Source organism: Ctenopharyngodon idella, chromosome 18 (genome assembly GCF_019924925.1).
Source record: "Ctenopharyngodon idella isolate HZGC_01 chromosome 18, HZGC01, whole genome shotgun sequence".
Lineage (NCBI taxonomy): Eukaryota > Metazoa > Chordata > Actinopteri > Cypriniformes > Xenocyprididae > Ctenopharyngodon > Ctenopharyngodon idella.
The window spans coordinates 9,196,272-9,212,131 of record NC_067237.1 but is presented as its reverse complement, the minus strand read 5'-3'; the positions used below and the strand labels follow the sequence as shown (position 1 = coordinate 9,212,131).

The window sequence follows — 15,860 nt, the reverse complement described above, 5'->3', positions numbered from 1 at the left end:
GTTCAGACAGGGAGAACAACGTACGTGATGTGGTTATCAAGATCCTCTCCAAAGTATCTCCAAAGATTGCGCATAAATTTCCAGATGTGGTGGATTCAGTTCCTGGGACAGAAAAGAGGTGATGGTCGTCCTAGAGTGATAATTATGCAATTCGCCATGCGCCTTTACCGGGACACGGTGTGGAGAGATGCTAAAGATAACCAGTATCTGAAAGAGAATGGGCTGTTCATCAAAGAGGATCTGTCTTCGGAGGAGAGAGCTGCAAGACAGAAGGCATGGCCACTGGTGAAACGTGCGAGAGAAGAGGGCAAGAAGGCCGGCTTTCGAGGAGGATTTGCCTTCATTGAAGGGGTACGCATCAGTGTTCCAGATGTTACCTGAGCGGATGGTGGCTGACAGCTGTCTTGTGAGAAACGTTTCGATATAAATCGGGATCATGGCAAGTGTTTTGAATGTTTTAATGTTTCATGGTTTCTCAGTTTTCACTTTCTCCAAAGTTTATTCTTATAATTAATTGTTTAGTTAGTTCCCTTTTGTAACGGCTGATCACAAGTTTGGTAAATTCAAATTTGTTTCTTTAAATGTTCGAGGCATTCGCGACGCCATTAAAAGGAAAGCTATATTTCTTTTTGCAAGACATACAGAGGCTCAAATTCTTTTTTTTTCCCAAGAGACTCATTCCTGTGACTCTGATATGAAAACCCAGTGGGGAGATTTAACTGTTTTTAGTCATGGATCCAGTCACTCTGCTGGTGTTGCTATTTTCTTTAACAAATTTAAAGGTGATGTTTTGGAAACTATTCGCTCGGAAAATGGAAGATGGATTATAATGTCTCTCAGATTGGATAGTTCTATTTTAATTATTTGCAATGTTTATGGTTTCATACGTTCGAGTACAAGGAAGGATATATAATTATAGGTGGTGACTTTAATGATGCTCCGGATGATTCAGCTGACCGCTTTCCGCCCAAAAACACCAGTTCACAAATCTCAGACTTGTTTTTTTTTTTTTTTATAACTGACAAGTTACAAGTTACTGATGTGTGGAGGTATTTAAACCCTAATTGTTGTGATTACACATGGAATAATTCCTCTCTGTCTTTAAAATCAAGAATAGATTATTGGCTAATTCCTCATAATTCCTGTCTTCTTTCCTCTGGAAAGAAGAAATTATGCAAGAAACTCTATCTCATCTTTAAAAATAAATGAAAAGATTTCCAGTAACCCTTCAGATATAGCATCCTTTGTATATTCTTTTTATGAAAAATTATATACCTCACATACTGATGATGAAAAAATAAGTACATTTTTACATACAGTTGAAGAATTTGTTCCAGTAGCTTCTAATGATTATAGAGATCTATGTGAGGAGGATATTTCCAAAGCCGAGATTTCTAAAGCTCTTTTTTCTATGAAAAAAGGCAAAGCCCCAGGAACAGATGGGTTAACTGTTGAATTTATTGTGCCTTTTGGGAGAGAAAATGCTGATAGAAAATGCTTTATATGGCATGTATAAAGAGTGTTTAGAAAATAAAGAAATGAGCACAACCATGAAACAAGGTGTTATTAGCTTAATTCTAAAACCTGATAAAGATCCTTTACTTATTGATAATTGGAGACCAATTACTTCATTAAATGTTGACTATAAAATCTTAGCATTAGTATATGCAACCAGACTGAAAAGTGGTTTAGGAAACATAATTAGTAAATTTCAAACAGGATTTATGGCTAAACGTCACATTAGCTCCATATTAGGCTTGTATTAGACCTGTTAGATTATAATCACTTTGTTAATCCAGATGCACTCATTTTGTCTCTCGACATTTATAAGGCGTTTGACACAATTGAGCGCCAATTTTTATTGCAGGGTTTAAATGCTTTCGGCTTTGGTAGCAAATTCATTCGAACGGTTAAAATGTTTTATGGAGGCATTAATAGTTCAATTATTTTACAAACTAATACTTCTAGAAGATTTTTTATCAAGAGAGGGGTAAGACAGGGTTGCCCAATTTCCCCTTTTTTGTTTTTGATTGTAGTGGAGCTACTATCAATCAGTATAGTTAAAAACCCTGGATTATAACATTATTTAATAAAGAAATAAAAATTTCACAACTAGCTGATGATACAACTTTATTTTTAAAAGATAAGAGCCAAATCAGTAATGCAATTAAATTAGTTCAAACTTTTTCTGATGCCTCAGGTCTCTGTTTAAACCTCACTAAATGTGAAATTCTTCCTGTACATGACTCTTCTGAACAATCAGTGTTTAACATTCCAGTAAAGGATTGTGTCAAGTATTTAGGAATTTATATATCTAAAAACTTGTCAGTTAGGCAGCAATTTAATTTGAACAACAAAATTAAGAAAACAAAATTGATTTTTGATAATTGGTTACGGAGAGATTTGTCAACTTTAGGAAGAGTTTTGTTATCGAAGGCAGAAGGTTTGTCTAGATTTATTTTTCCTGGCCTTTCTTTATTTGTTCAGGATTCTACCTGTAAAGAAATTAATAGGTTGCTGGTTAATTTTTGTTGGAAAAACAAACACCACCATCTTAAAAAATCTATATTAGCAGGGAAGAAATCTGAAGGAGGTTTTGAAATGTTGGACTATGTGAATATAAATAATACTTTTAAGATCAATTGGATCAAAAAGTGTATTGGTGATTCTGATTCTATTTGGTTTTTCATTCCTCATAATGATTTTAAGAAAGTGGGTGGTCTTAATTTTCTTTTATCCTGTAATTTTTCACCTACCAAATTACCCATAAAATTGTCTAAATTTCACGAGCAAGCACTCTTGGCATGGAAACTGTGTTTCGTACATAACTTTTCTCCTCACAAAATGAAAATTTGGAATAACGAATTGATTACAGTTAAAGGCAAGAGTATATATTTGGAGAAATGGTTGGATCATGGTTTAAATTACTTGAGTGATCTGTTTGATTCAACACAAAAAAATTATTCTTATGATTCTTTTATGTTCAATTAAGTTCAATTTTCCTATAAAATATAAAGAATTGATTACAGTAGTTAAAGCTATCCCTTCTGGACTTACTAATTTGATGACCAGCCATTTGTCTTATTATATTGTAGATAATAAAGACTGTAATTTTTTTTATAAATGGCAAAAATGTATTTGATAAAAAATGCACTAACAAAGATATTAGACAAGTGTTTCATGAAAAAAAGAAAGTTACTCCAAGAGGAAAATTTTACTGGAATTCCCTTCTAAGAGATGTTAATTGGAGAAAGGCATGGCTGTTACCTTACACATTTTGTATTTCAAATAAAGTAAGAGAAATTCACCTTAAGATTTTACATAAAATATATCCAACTAATATCTTACTCTCTAAGTTTATGGATGTCGGGAAAGAATGCTCTTTCTGTAATTGTACTGAGGAGTCTCTGTGCCATTTGTTTTTTGATTGTCACAGTGTACAGACATTTTGGAAAGACTGTTTTCTCACTTTCTCTACCAAAGTTAGATCGATGATAACTTTAAACGTGAAAGATATTGTTTGTTATTATGAACATGAAGACAAAAATATTGACAATTTTGTAAACTTCATTATCCTGAATGGTAAATTCTTTATTCACAAATGTCGATTATCCAAATCTCCTCCTTTATATAAGGTTTTCTGTAATGAACTCATTCTTTTAATGAAGTCTCTTAAACTTGTAAAAAATGTAAAAGGTAATTCTATTGTCACATATTAAGTCCCTTACTTACAGTCTATGATAGACACCGACATACTGGGTTTTTTTTGTATTTATTTAAACAAATGACAACCAAAATCAAACCCATAAAAGCTCGTGAACAGTTCTGAAGTGGCTGTGTGCAAGTTATACTCATACACAAACCGGGTGAGAGTAATACTCGCAAATGAAATGTTACACCAAAACAAAATACAACACTTTCAAAAACACTCAGCTATGTTATTATTTTATTGAGTGATAGGGAGTAGGTTAAATCAGTGACATTTTTAGATTTGATATACGGTGTCTTCCCGTCACCTCCTCAACCTGCTTCCCTTAGTGTGTTTTTACACATATAAAAGGCAACAATTGTATTACACCGTCCAGTTATTTCTTTGAACGATGATGTGAGCTCCTGTTGCAATTCTCGATTCAGCATAAATGATCTACAATGAAGACATTTTTCACAATCACAACAGAAAATCAAAAATACTGCCCTAATGTCACTAGCAGAAAGGCAGCGCGATATAAACAAACCAAACTAGAACTGAACAAGGTGTGACGGCTGCTTCACATTCTCTATATCTACCTCCTCGATAGCAGGAAAGTCTTTCAGTTCAATGGAAAAGTCGCTCCTCTTCATAACATAAAGATCACGTCCAACATATGTTGTGATTTTCTGTTTATACCTTTCTAAACCAGCACAGAAAGGACTTTTCTCCATCTCTTCCATTCTAATTTTCACTGCTTGCCCTCCACCTGTATTTCGCGCGTCACCAGAACCACGTGATTGCAAACAGCCTATTACATCACGTGTGTTCGCCCAGCAAACTTGCGAACGTCACGTTGCGTGGTTAATTCATGATCCCGCCTTCAATGTAGGACTGGTACATTCGTGAGCGAGCTATACTACAGGGGACTGCAGATCAGTAGCTCAGATTGCGATTATTAAACATCACAGACCGATTATATCAGAGTAAATGGAGGACACAAAGCCTGAGGAAGCGAATGTGGAGGAGCAGAAAGTAAGTATATTTTAAGATTATGGAATCAAACCGCTCTGCAGTCAGTAAGATTTGAGCTTTTCCACTACATAACAGTATTTACAGACTCCTATAAATCCGATTAAATCAAAGAAACAGCGAATAAAAGGCAATTTTCGCATAAAGCTACTCGTTGATAGAGCTACTGCTAAAGCTACTCGTAATATCGTTGATAGATGTGATGATTGCTTTATTTTCTGTCTGATTACTGTGTTTGAATATTGTTTAAAGCTTGCTGCTCTCCACTGATGTATAAAGGCCTTCTAGCATCAAATGCCAACATTCTGATTGAATCTTAGAAATGATCAGCTGTATTAAACCACCTGATAGATAAATAGACATATATATGTTGAGATGTGACTCATAATAATGCTGCAGTTGGTTTGTTTTGTTCTTGATTGGGTTGTGGTGATGTTATTTAGCAGTTAGCATGTGAAGCTAAGTTAACTGTTGAACAGTAGGCTATTCAATATATTGACCTTAAATGTGTTTTATAACCTGCATCTTGTCAGTCTGTGGATGTATACATCTGCTAAGGGAGATTCATATGGATTTACATAAAGACCTTAGAATGATGAAATTCTGAAGGACCAAACAATAAATAAAACGGCACCATCATTTCATTGTAAATAATGAATAAATTCTAGAAAGTTCCAAATAAAATTTCAGCTTATGGTGCTCTAAAAATGAAATGAAATTGAAAATTGTTTTAACATTTGAGCATATGATATGATTTTTCTTTAAGGACCTTTAATTATTCGAAATTTAGGCTCCTCATTTGAATTTTTTTTTTTTTTTTTTTTTTTTTAGAGAAAATTTACTAACCCTCAGGCCAAGCTGTAGGTGTTGTTTTTTTTCTTTTTTTCTTTTTTTTTCTCCAGTAGAACAGTAAAGAAGATTTTTAGCTGAAACTGTGGTCCTTAGTAGTCCATATTAATTCAAGTCAATGGCAACCATCACTTTGGTAGTCAAAAAATCATATACAGGCAAAACAAATTTAATGCCCGTGGCTCCATACACTGAGGTCTTATGAAGAGAAAAAATAGTTCTTGGCACACCAAAAACAACAACAACCACAACATGGAGGGGTTCGCAATACAGATGATGTTTTATTTACAATATGGCAATATGAAGCCGCCGCATTGGACTGCTGCATCTTAAGGCTGAAATACACTACATGACTTTTGCCCCAATCCCCCCCCCCCGATTTACAGTCCGAACAAGTCAGAGCCAGTCTGCATATTTGAACTGACAGATTTCATGGAAAATCGCGTAGTATGTGATGGTCACAGACTCACAGATTTTTTTAGCTTCAGACTTTGATTACATCCAGTCGGAGGATTTAAAACCATGTTTGATATTTTGAGCCAATTTTAGAACACATATCAGTGTATGATATGCGTTGCTAATAAATACAGTACACGGTAGTCATATGCTGCCCAGACAATGGAAATCAAGGGTATGAAGTCACAAAAGTTGAAAAAAAAAAAAAAAAATGGAGACGACTGTGCAAGATCGGGTAAAAAGGAAAAACTTACCATAATCCAGCTCACGGATCACAATCTTGGTGCTTGACGAGTGATCATGTTGAAACACTATAATATACCGCTTATGGATCCGCGAGCTCGCGCATGACATGCATGAAATAAATGTATGAGAACGCAGAATCTGCGTCTTTGTTTAGTAATTGTTTGCGGCAGTTTCGTCACACAGTCTGGTTAATAAAGCTCACGTCGCTCCCAGGTTGAAAAATACTGCGGGTCATTTCCTGCGTTTGATTCGCCTGTCATGTGTCTCCTGGCAGCGAGGCGCATGTTTCTGTTTGTGTTACGAATGATTTTAAAGTCTGGTAGTGTGTGATCCTCAGTCGTGTAGTGTATGATGCCCAGCTTTTCTCTGTAACCATTTACAAAGTCGGCAAGTGTATGATGCCTGCTGTTTGAAAATCCGTTCAGATTTTAAAAGTCATGTAGTGTATTCCAGCCTTTAAACCTCGGTTATACTCCAGTTCGGACACGTACACAGACAGCTGGCAGCACGGACGCAGACTAATTGCTCGGCGAACGTGTTCCACACATGTGCAGTAGATCGGCTTGAACAGTAAACAAACATGGATAATTGCACATCATTATTATCGCACATCTGGCTGTCTTTAAATTGTTTTAATAACGGATTGTAGAGGTGCGGGTAGCAACAGACTTCTTCACACAGCCTCTCTTCAAATTTGACGTCCACGTTGTTTTTCCAGTGCATGCACAGTTGGTGCTTTTGTAGCCTAGTGACCGCGCGTTCTTGTCCGCGTGATCATAAAAAATGGGAGGTACGGGGATGTCCGCAAAGAGCCTCTGCGTACACCCTCTGATGCCGATTTTTACATCTCGCGGACCCTCGCACACACGGGAAGTATAACACATAAACCACACAGGATTAAATCAGAGCAGTCAGACTGAAACGCATTTCCAGAAATGCGATTTGAATAGGATTTTAGAGATGAACCTATTGCAATTTTCTTAGCCGATTTCCGATTTTTTTTTTTTTTTTTTTTTTTTTAGTGTGACCTGCCGATACCAATTCCAATTTTCTTTCAAAGAACTATAGTTGACAGCATATACAAAATACTTTTCTTCAATGCAAAATTGTATTTTTATAAAAAAAAAAAAAAAGTAAAAAGACAGTAATAAAATAATAACAAAAACAAATTTCAAACAACAGCACAAATAAATGCAATAGAATAAAGAGAGATATGAAATAAACAACTAAGTTTTTCAGGTGGGTATACAGTATATTCAGGTAAGAAATTCTACACAAATTAAAGTAATCAAATGTAAAATAACAGGATAGTGTTCAATACAAAATACAGATTAATGCTTAAAATTGGTTACAAAAGTTATTCAGTCGAGCAGATAGTGATTTTCTTTGTTTTGCTCTTTGATTAACATGACAGACAGCAGCAGGAATATTAGACTGCTGTCACTTTAAGAGTTTATGCACAGGCCCACTATACTTGTTACACAATTTGCGTTCTCATTCTCAACTAATTCGATTCCAAAACTGACTGTTTAACTGGATATTTGCCAAGACTGGCATTTTGACATAATTTTGTGCGTGTTTGACTATTTAAGCGTTAAGTTAAAAAACCGTTAAGTAAGCCAGTCATTTTGGTACTTGTGACTCACAAGCTGCTTGAGACGAGAGGCGGCTAATGTGCGTGGCACACATATAGATCAGTGGTGTGAACGCAAAACCTGCGGGAATTAGTAAAATTGTGCACAAAACAAGCCCTATGTATAATATTTTAAAGATGAATTGTGCAGCTCTACTGTTCTCTCTCAGCATTGATACCTGATGCAAAGCGTAGCCTATATGAGTAGCGCGAGGGCTTTTTAGTGCATTCGTTACTATATAATATTCATGAAGTGAGACATCGCTATTAAAGGATACAGTGCTTCTCCCACACATCCCACCAGAACCATTTTCAGAACAATTTAAATCTATTTGTGGTGGTCAATGCATTTTGATGTTGGGAAAAAAAAGTGGGTAACTTCTGTCCACCTCGTCGATAAGCAAGGACTAAAATAAAGCAATTTAATTTGAATTAATATCGATTCTGGAATAAAAAAAAAAAAAATGAATAAAATAGTCAACAAAAAAAAATCGCAATAGTTAGGTGAATCGAATTTTTTTTTTTTTTTTTTTTTTCTAATTTTTTTTTTTTTTTTTCTCCCAGCCCTAACCAGAATCCTCTTCCTCTATGCCTCAGGGCCTGAAATGATTTTTTTTATTTTTATTTTTTTTATTACATTTGATTTATCACACCAAATGTTATTTGATTACTGTTTTTACAATGGGATTACAGTTGTTATTGCATGAGTTTACACTTACACACAATGTAATGAAGCTTGATTTAAGCTAAAAAAAAAAAAAAAAAAAAAATATCAAGTAAACAAGAACAAATAAACAAATTACCAGCAGAAGTACAAATAAATATAACAGAATAATACAAATTAAATTTAGAGTGCTTTAATGTTATCAGGTAGGTCTAATATGAATCAGGTACAGAAATACTACAGAAATTAAATAAATGTTTCATTGTATAAATTAAATACAGTTTAATCTTTACAATTAAATCTACTGAAGTTATTCTGTCAAAAGCAGTATGTCTTTTGTTGTTTGATTAACATTAATGATGGACAGTAGCACGTTTTTATTGGGTTGCTGTTATTTTAAGAGCGAAGCACGGATCCAATATAGAGGTACGTTCACTTAAGACATGACAGACTGTGTTTACAAAAATGCTCACCGAGACGGACATTGTGACAATTGTGCGTTCATAAGCCGGGAAAAAGTGAGCTGTTTGAGAGCTTTATATGTTTGTGCGCTCTGGGTATGAGCTCACAGAATACCGTCTCATATACCCAGGTGGGTGGTCTTGTCTTGCTTTCACAGTACTTTGTTGGCAGACATGATCATAATGTGGCAGTTGCACCGCTTAAATTCGGACAAACTGTCTAACTAGAATGCATTGCATTTGTTCTGCGAGGCAAACTCGCCTATAGGCACAACTCAGAAATTCTGTGACGTCAAGACTATAATGTGATTTATTAATTGCTGAAAAGCACACGTGATCCACGTTGACCATTATAATTTCTCCAATTTTAGAGCCGCTGAGGTTGTCATCTCCTAATAAGATCTCAGGCATGACGCATATGTGATTTATTTCATAATTTTGTTTAGAAAAACTTTCTTATGCTAGTCCTTGAGATATTTGTAACTTTTAAATGATGCTGTAATGTCCTAAATATATTGCATTAAAATATGTGAGTGATGTGTGTGTTTTCTCTCAGGATGAGGAGAATAAGATCTGTCCAGAAAAAATGGAGGAAGCCAAACTGAAGGCCAGATACCCTCTCCTGGGTAATAAACCCGGCGGATCCGATCTGCTCAGAAAAAGACTGCAGAAGGGGGTGAGATTCATTCATACTGTCTTTCTACTCCCGCCAGTGGGATGAAAACCATTTTATTTTGTTATTAGACCACTGGGTTATAAGAAGAGATACAGATCACAGGTCTTTAGGGAGTAGAACATCACAGCATCATGTAACTGAGTCATGAGCTACAGATGGCGTGAGAACTGTGTTACAGATAGGAATTCTGGTCAGTTTGAGAAAATTAAACTCTGTCATATACTCTACCAGTCAAAAAATTGTATTAATTACTTTTTTAATGTTTTTAAAAGACGTCTTCTGCTCACCAAGGCTACGTTTAATGGATTGAAGTAAAGAGGAAACAGTAATATTGTGAAATATTATTAGAATTTAAAATAACTATTTTTCATTTTAAAATAATTTATAATATAATTTTAGTCCTGTTATGGCAAAGTTTTTTAGCATCATTACCCCAGACTTCAGTGTCTCACAATCCTTCAGAAATCATTCTAATATGCTGATTTGGTGCTCAATTTATCAATTTTTATTGGTGATCAATTATTAATAGTGGATCTTATTACCAAAGTTGAAGAAAAATTGTGGAAAAAGGGGTAATTTTTTTTTCCATAATTCTTTGATGAATAGAAAGTTCAAAAGAACATCATTTACGTGAAATAGAATCTTTTGGAATCTTTAGAAAACTTTAAAAATGTTTTTACTGTCACTTTCGATCTCTTTAAAGTGTCCTTGCTGGGGAAAAAAAAAAAAAAACTTGGCATAAACTTTTGAATGGTAGTGTATCACAGTTTCCACAAAAATATTAAACAGCAAAAACTGTTCTCAACATTGATAATAATAAGAAATGTTTCTTGAGCAGCAAATCAGCATATTAGAATGATTTCCAAAGGATCTTGTGACACTGAAGACTGGAGTAATGGTGCTGAAAATTAAGCTTTCCCATCAAGGTAATGAATTACATTTTTGAATATATTAAAATAGAAACCATTTCTTTTAAATAGTAATATTTCACAATATTACTAATTTTACTGTGTTTTATTTTTAAATGAATAAATGCAGCCTTAGAGACTTAGCATAAGAGACATAAAAATCTTGAAGGGCATATTGCAGGTTAGAGCTTTAGTGATTCAATGTATAGAAAAATAGCGTAGGAACTAGATTTTCTTTAAAATACACACATAAATATGCCAAACCGGAAGTGACGTAACGGGAGGGAGTAGAGTCAATTTAAACAATAGGAAAACAATGGATCGCAATGACAGTTCGGACGCTGAGGAAATTGTAAATATTTATTCATACTCGCATTACAGACCACAGCCATTCAATTAGCCTGCTATGCGGCCAAGAGAGCTGGGACAGGCCAGGTTTAGACAGAACAACGGTCAAAAGAGACAAATTGAGCTGTGGTGTGAGGAGAACCAGTAGAGAACAGGGCAAGAGGAGGCCAGTGTTAGCTTGTAGATATATACACATTAGCTAACAATATGTAACACTGTGCTCAGATCACAATATTGTACAGATTATTATCATGTATCAGGCAATAGCAAAGCTAGTATTGGTCATCTAGGAGTATTGATTACTAATAACAGAAACTAATAAACTTTGATCAGGCATAGCCTATGTCACGCTCCTGACTGGCTGGAGTTCATGGAACCTCCGATAGCAAACTACTCTGCACCTGGCGAACAACTCTCTCTCGTGACGTAAAATGACACGACGTTGAAAAAAAAAAAAAAAAGCGTTTTTTACGGACACGGTCACTTTATCTACTAAATTTGTGCCCCTATGTCCTACAAAATATTTTTAAATCCTGCAGTACCTTTTCATATGGTATTTTCGGTTATATATAGGTTATATATTCATCTTGAAAAAAAAAAAATAATAATAAAAAAATTTAACCTGCAATATGCTCTTTAAAGGGTTAGTTCACCCAAAAATGAAATTTCTGTCATTAAGTACTCACCCTCATGTTGTTCCAGATCCGTAAGACCTTCATTCATCTTCAGAACACAAATTAATATATTTTTGCTGCCTGTGTGTTCAGAAACCCTCAAATTTTATCAAAAATATCTTAATTTGTGTTCCAAAGATGAACAAAGGTCTTACGGGTTTGGGACTACATGAGGGTGAGTAGTAATGAGTTTTGGTTTAACTAACTCTTTAATTATTCTTAACCTTTGAACGATATTGCAGCCAGATAGAGCTGCACTATTAATCGTAAAAAGATCCTACTTTATTAATGACAACGATTCTCCCGCGTCTATTAAACCTTTGACAAAATCATTCCGGAACGTTCAAATGTGTGTTCGTGCTGCCAGAGAGAGTCGTTTTGAATAACACATTAGTTATTTCTGTGTTACAAATATTCACATTATCACAGAAGTACTGAGATATAAGTTTTAAGTTAGTATTTAAACATCGATGTCTAGGATAGCGATCAAAATAGAGCAAACTACCTTTTGAAACGAACTTGGCACGTCAAATAACGGTTGTATCAATTACATCTAATTCCACTAGGTGGCGACAACTGACTGTTAAAAAATGTATTTGTCATTGAATCGTTCGTTCAAAATATTTGTTCAAAAACACTGATTCATCCAGCAATGAAACAAGTATTTATTGAATACTTGTCATTGAATTCATCCAAAACCATTTTTTAAATAATTCATTCAAACATTTTCCAGCAATTAGAGTCAGCAATTTATATTTTATCAGAACCTCTAGTAAATTACATGTCATTTTGTTTGGTTGTACATTCAGAATCGTGGAAGAATCGTGATCTCTATTTGAAACCAAAAAATCTTGATTCTCATTTTATCCAGAATCATGCAGCTCTACAGACATGTAGCAGGCCTGTTTTAGGAGTAAAATGGCATCTGCCGCATTGCTTGTGACATTAAAATGTGTTCCCATTCAATGGCATGAATATGTTTATGTACATTTACAGTGTAACATCTTTCAAAGTGCTTTGGAACAGAATTAAAACATTTACTGTGCTATAATTCACACATGCAAATAAATCCTCCTCGACTGCTTTCATTCCCAGCCAAAGTACTTCGACTCTGGCGACTACAACATGGCGAAGGCCAAGATGAAGAACAAGCAGCTTCCAGCGGCACAGAACGAGAAGGCCGAGATCACCGGAGACCACATCCCCACCCCTCAGGACCTGCCGCAGAGGAAACCCTCTCTGGTGGCCAGCAAACTGGCTGGCTGATACCTGCTGCTGTCCTTCACTCCACACTCCCACTTCCTGTCTCTTCATCCACATTTATCTCTGATCCTGCATTCCTGCCCTCGTCCTCTCTCGTTTCCTGTCTTATCTGAAAATACACTGAATATTCAAGGGTTGCAGATGTTACAGAGCTGTACTGCCGCACTGAGATGGGTTGGGTCAGGTCATGGCTCCAAAAGCGGTGAAGTTCTCAAAGGTCCTCTGATATTTTAAATGTGTCGTAGTATGTAGTTGAAAGTGTACATATTTGCTAGTGCGTGAGGGCATAAGCATTTTAGAAGATGTTTTGCATTTAATTCTAACCATTCCTGTATTACCCACTGCTTAGAGCTCCTGGGCACCCACTGTCCTGCAAAGTTTATATCCAACTTGCTTCAGCACAATAGAATTTCACACCAATATGATTTTCAAGTGATCCTGAAGAGCTTGATTAGCTGGTTCAGGTGTGTTTGATTAGGGTTGAATCTCAACTCTCCAGGACAGTGGATCTAAGACCTCTGGCTTGGAGGACTATAGGTCACCAAAAAAGAAAATTCTGTCATTATTTACTCAACTCGTATGACTTTATTTCCTCTGGTGAATGCAAAAAGAAGGCGTTTATTTGAATGTCCAGGCTGCTTTTTTTTCAAACAAAGAAAGTCTGTAGAGGGAAAGGGCTGTAGAGCTCAAGGAATTTTAAAAAGTACAGCAAATATTCCTCACGACTTGTCACACAATAACTCAAAACATTTAAATGATGTGTTGCAATCAGTCATGAGAAATATAGCAACCATTAGCATTTGCTGCTAATGCAAAAATACCATAAAAACATGAAACCAAGTAAAAAAATTTGCATGATTTGAGAGATTTTTTTTTGGGTAACACATTACATAAGGTCCAATTAAATAACATTAGTTAATGCATTTGTTAATACATTTGTTCTAGTATTTATGGATCTTAGTTTGTTAATACAATACAACTGTTCACTGTTAAAGATTACTAAATGCTATTTTTATTGTTAATTCATGTTTAGCTAATGTAGTTAACTAATGCGAACCTTATTGTAAAATGTTACCATTTTTTTTAAATTTTTTTTTTAAGTGAATTACAATTTAAGTTATCACATGGCTTCAGAAGACTGTAGGTAACATCCAAATAAAGTCATGTGGGTTAGAATGACAGAAAGGTGAGTAAATTATATCAGAATTTTCTTTTCAGAGTGATCTTTTCCATTAATTATGGAGTTAAGTGCTAGAATCAATAATGAATTGAAAGTAATCTCTAATAATGTGGTTGATCTGCACCCTGTTTCTTTCATGAGAATGCTCGTTTCTTTTTGTCATGCTTCAGCTGTAAGTGGAGGACACTCCAGTTTGTCATGTTTGATAGCATGTAATGCAGATCTCTGAGGCTGCTGTCATCTTGCCTTTGTATTATAGAGCTTAAAGCCTTATAATGATGTAGTGCCAACACACAGATTGGCAAGCAGTTCTAGAACGCCACGTTCACACACCATTTGTGTCTGATTGTAGACACCAGGCAGTGAGGATACTTCTCCACCTTCTGATGTGTAATAAATTCCATTGATCTCCTGTACATTGTCTTCTATGCAGAGGAGGGAGACACCTGCCTGTCGGCTCCTCACACCACGTCGTCGCACTACAGTAAATTGTTCACAGTTTGCATGAGCATAAGCTGTGGCCGCTTTTGAGCCATTTTGTAAATAAAATAGTTTTGCAAACCTTCTGTGGTTTTGAGTCTCTTTTTTTTTTTTTTTTTTTTTTTTTTTTTTATCAGCAAAAGATTTATTGAACTATCTTTTTATTTCTCATATTTCAAAAAATAAGTGCAGTCATCAATTACAAATTTAGTAACACTACAATAAGGTCCCATTAACCAGTGCCTTAACTAACATAAACTAAGCAATACATTTGTTAGAATATTTATTTTAGTTAATGGTAGTTAATAAAAATACAACCGTTCATGTTAGCTTATGTGCATTAAAATGAACAGACGCAACACTTGATTTTAATGATAAATGTTGAAATGAACGAAGACTAATGCTTTAGAAGTATTTTTTTTAATTATTAGCTAATATTATTAGTTCATGTTAACTAACAATGTTAACAAATTGAGCCTTATTGTAATGTGTTACCATAAATATATATATATTTTTTTTATTATTTAGAAAATTACTTGACCTGAATGTCGTTTTGGGAGCCTTGCAGGAACATGGTAAGGAAACACTGTAAAATATTGAGCATGATCGCCCTCTACTGCCTGACAGTGGTAATGTGATATTTTCTCAGACTTGTACAATTTGAGTTTGAATTGTGCAAAAACCTGGGGCCATATTCACAAAACATTGTATCTTACCATAAAGAGTTCTCCTAAATGGCAGTAAAAGTTCTTAGCTAAGAGATTTTTCTTAAAACCTATTCACAAAGCTGCTGAGACACTCTTTTACTAAAGCCCTATTCGGATGGGACTAGTTTTCTAAACGACGTTTGAGTAGTGTTAATTTTGTCCTGTGTCAAATGTAACTTTTAGTTATCTTATTTAGTCAACCTTGTCCTGTTTTTGTTCAGTCAATTTTGTTTGTCAACTATATCCCCCAGTTTCACAGACAAATCTTAAGCTAGTCCTAGACTAAAATACATGTTTGAGCTGTTTTAACTGAAAGTAACTTGCACTGCCATATCTTAAAATGTGTCAGAGCCACTGCATCCTTTTCATGTGCATTTAATAATTTTTGACTTTTCAGTCTGTTAAATCATTTTTGGCTCATTTTGCCTGTAAAAGAAAACCTGCCTAATAATTATGCACACCTGAATATAAGGCGTTTTTCATTTCCAGCCTTCATGAACAATTATATATTACTTATAAATGATTAAATACAAAATTAATAGTAGTTATTAAGATTGATGTGGTTTGGAATTGGTAAAATGTGCCTGGAAAAAAA

General features: G+C 34.9%; 1 protein-coding gene across 1 annotated transcript; it reads left to right on the top strand.

The window, feature by feature from the left end:
• Window positions 1-4,540: 4,540 nt before the first annotated feature.
• Window positions 4,541-14,644, top strand: arpp19a (cAMP-regulated phosphoprotein 19a). The gene is made up of 3 exons (XM_051870661.1): window positions 4,541-4,723; window positions 9,586-9,705; window positions 12,731-14,644. Exons 1-3 carry the CDS (start codon window positions 4,679-4,681, stop codon window positions 12,899-12,901), a joined length of 336 nt encoding a protein of 111 aa, XP_051726621.1. The 5' UTR covers window positions 4,541-4,678; the 3' UTR covers window positions 12,902-14,644.
• Window positions 14,645-15,860: the final 1,216 nt, after the last annotated feature.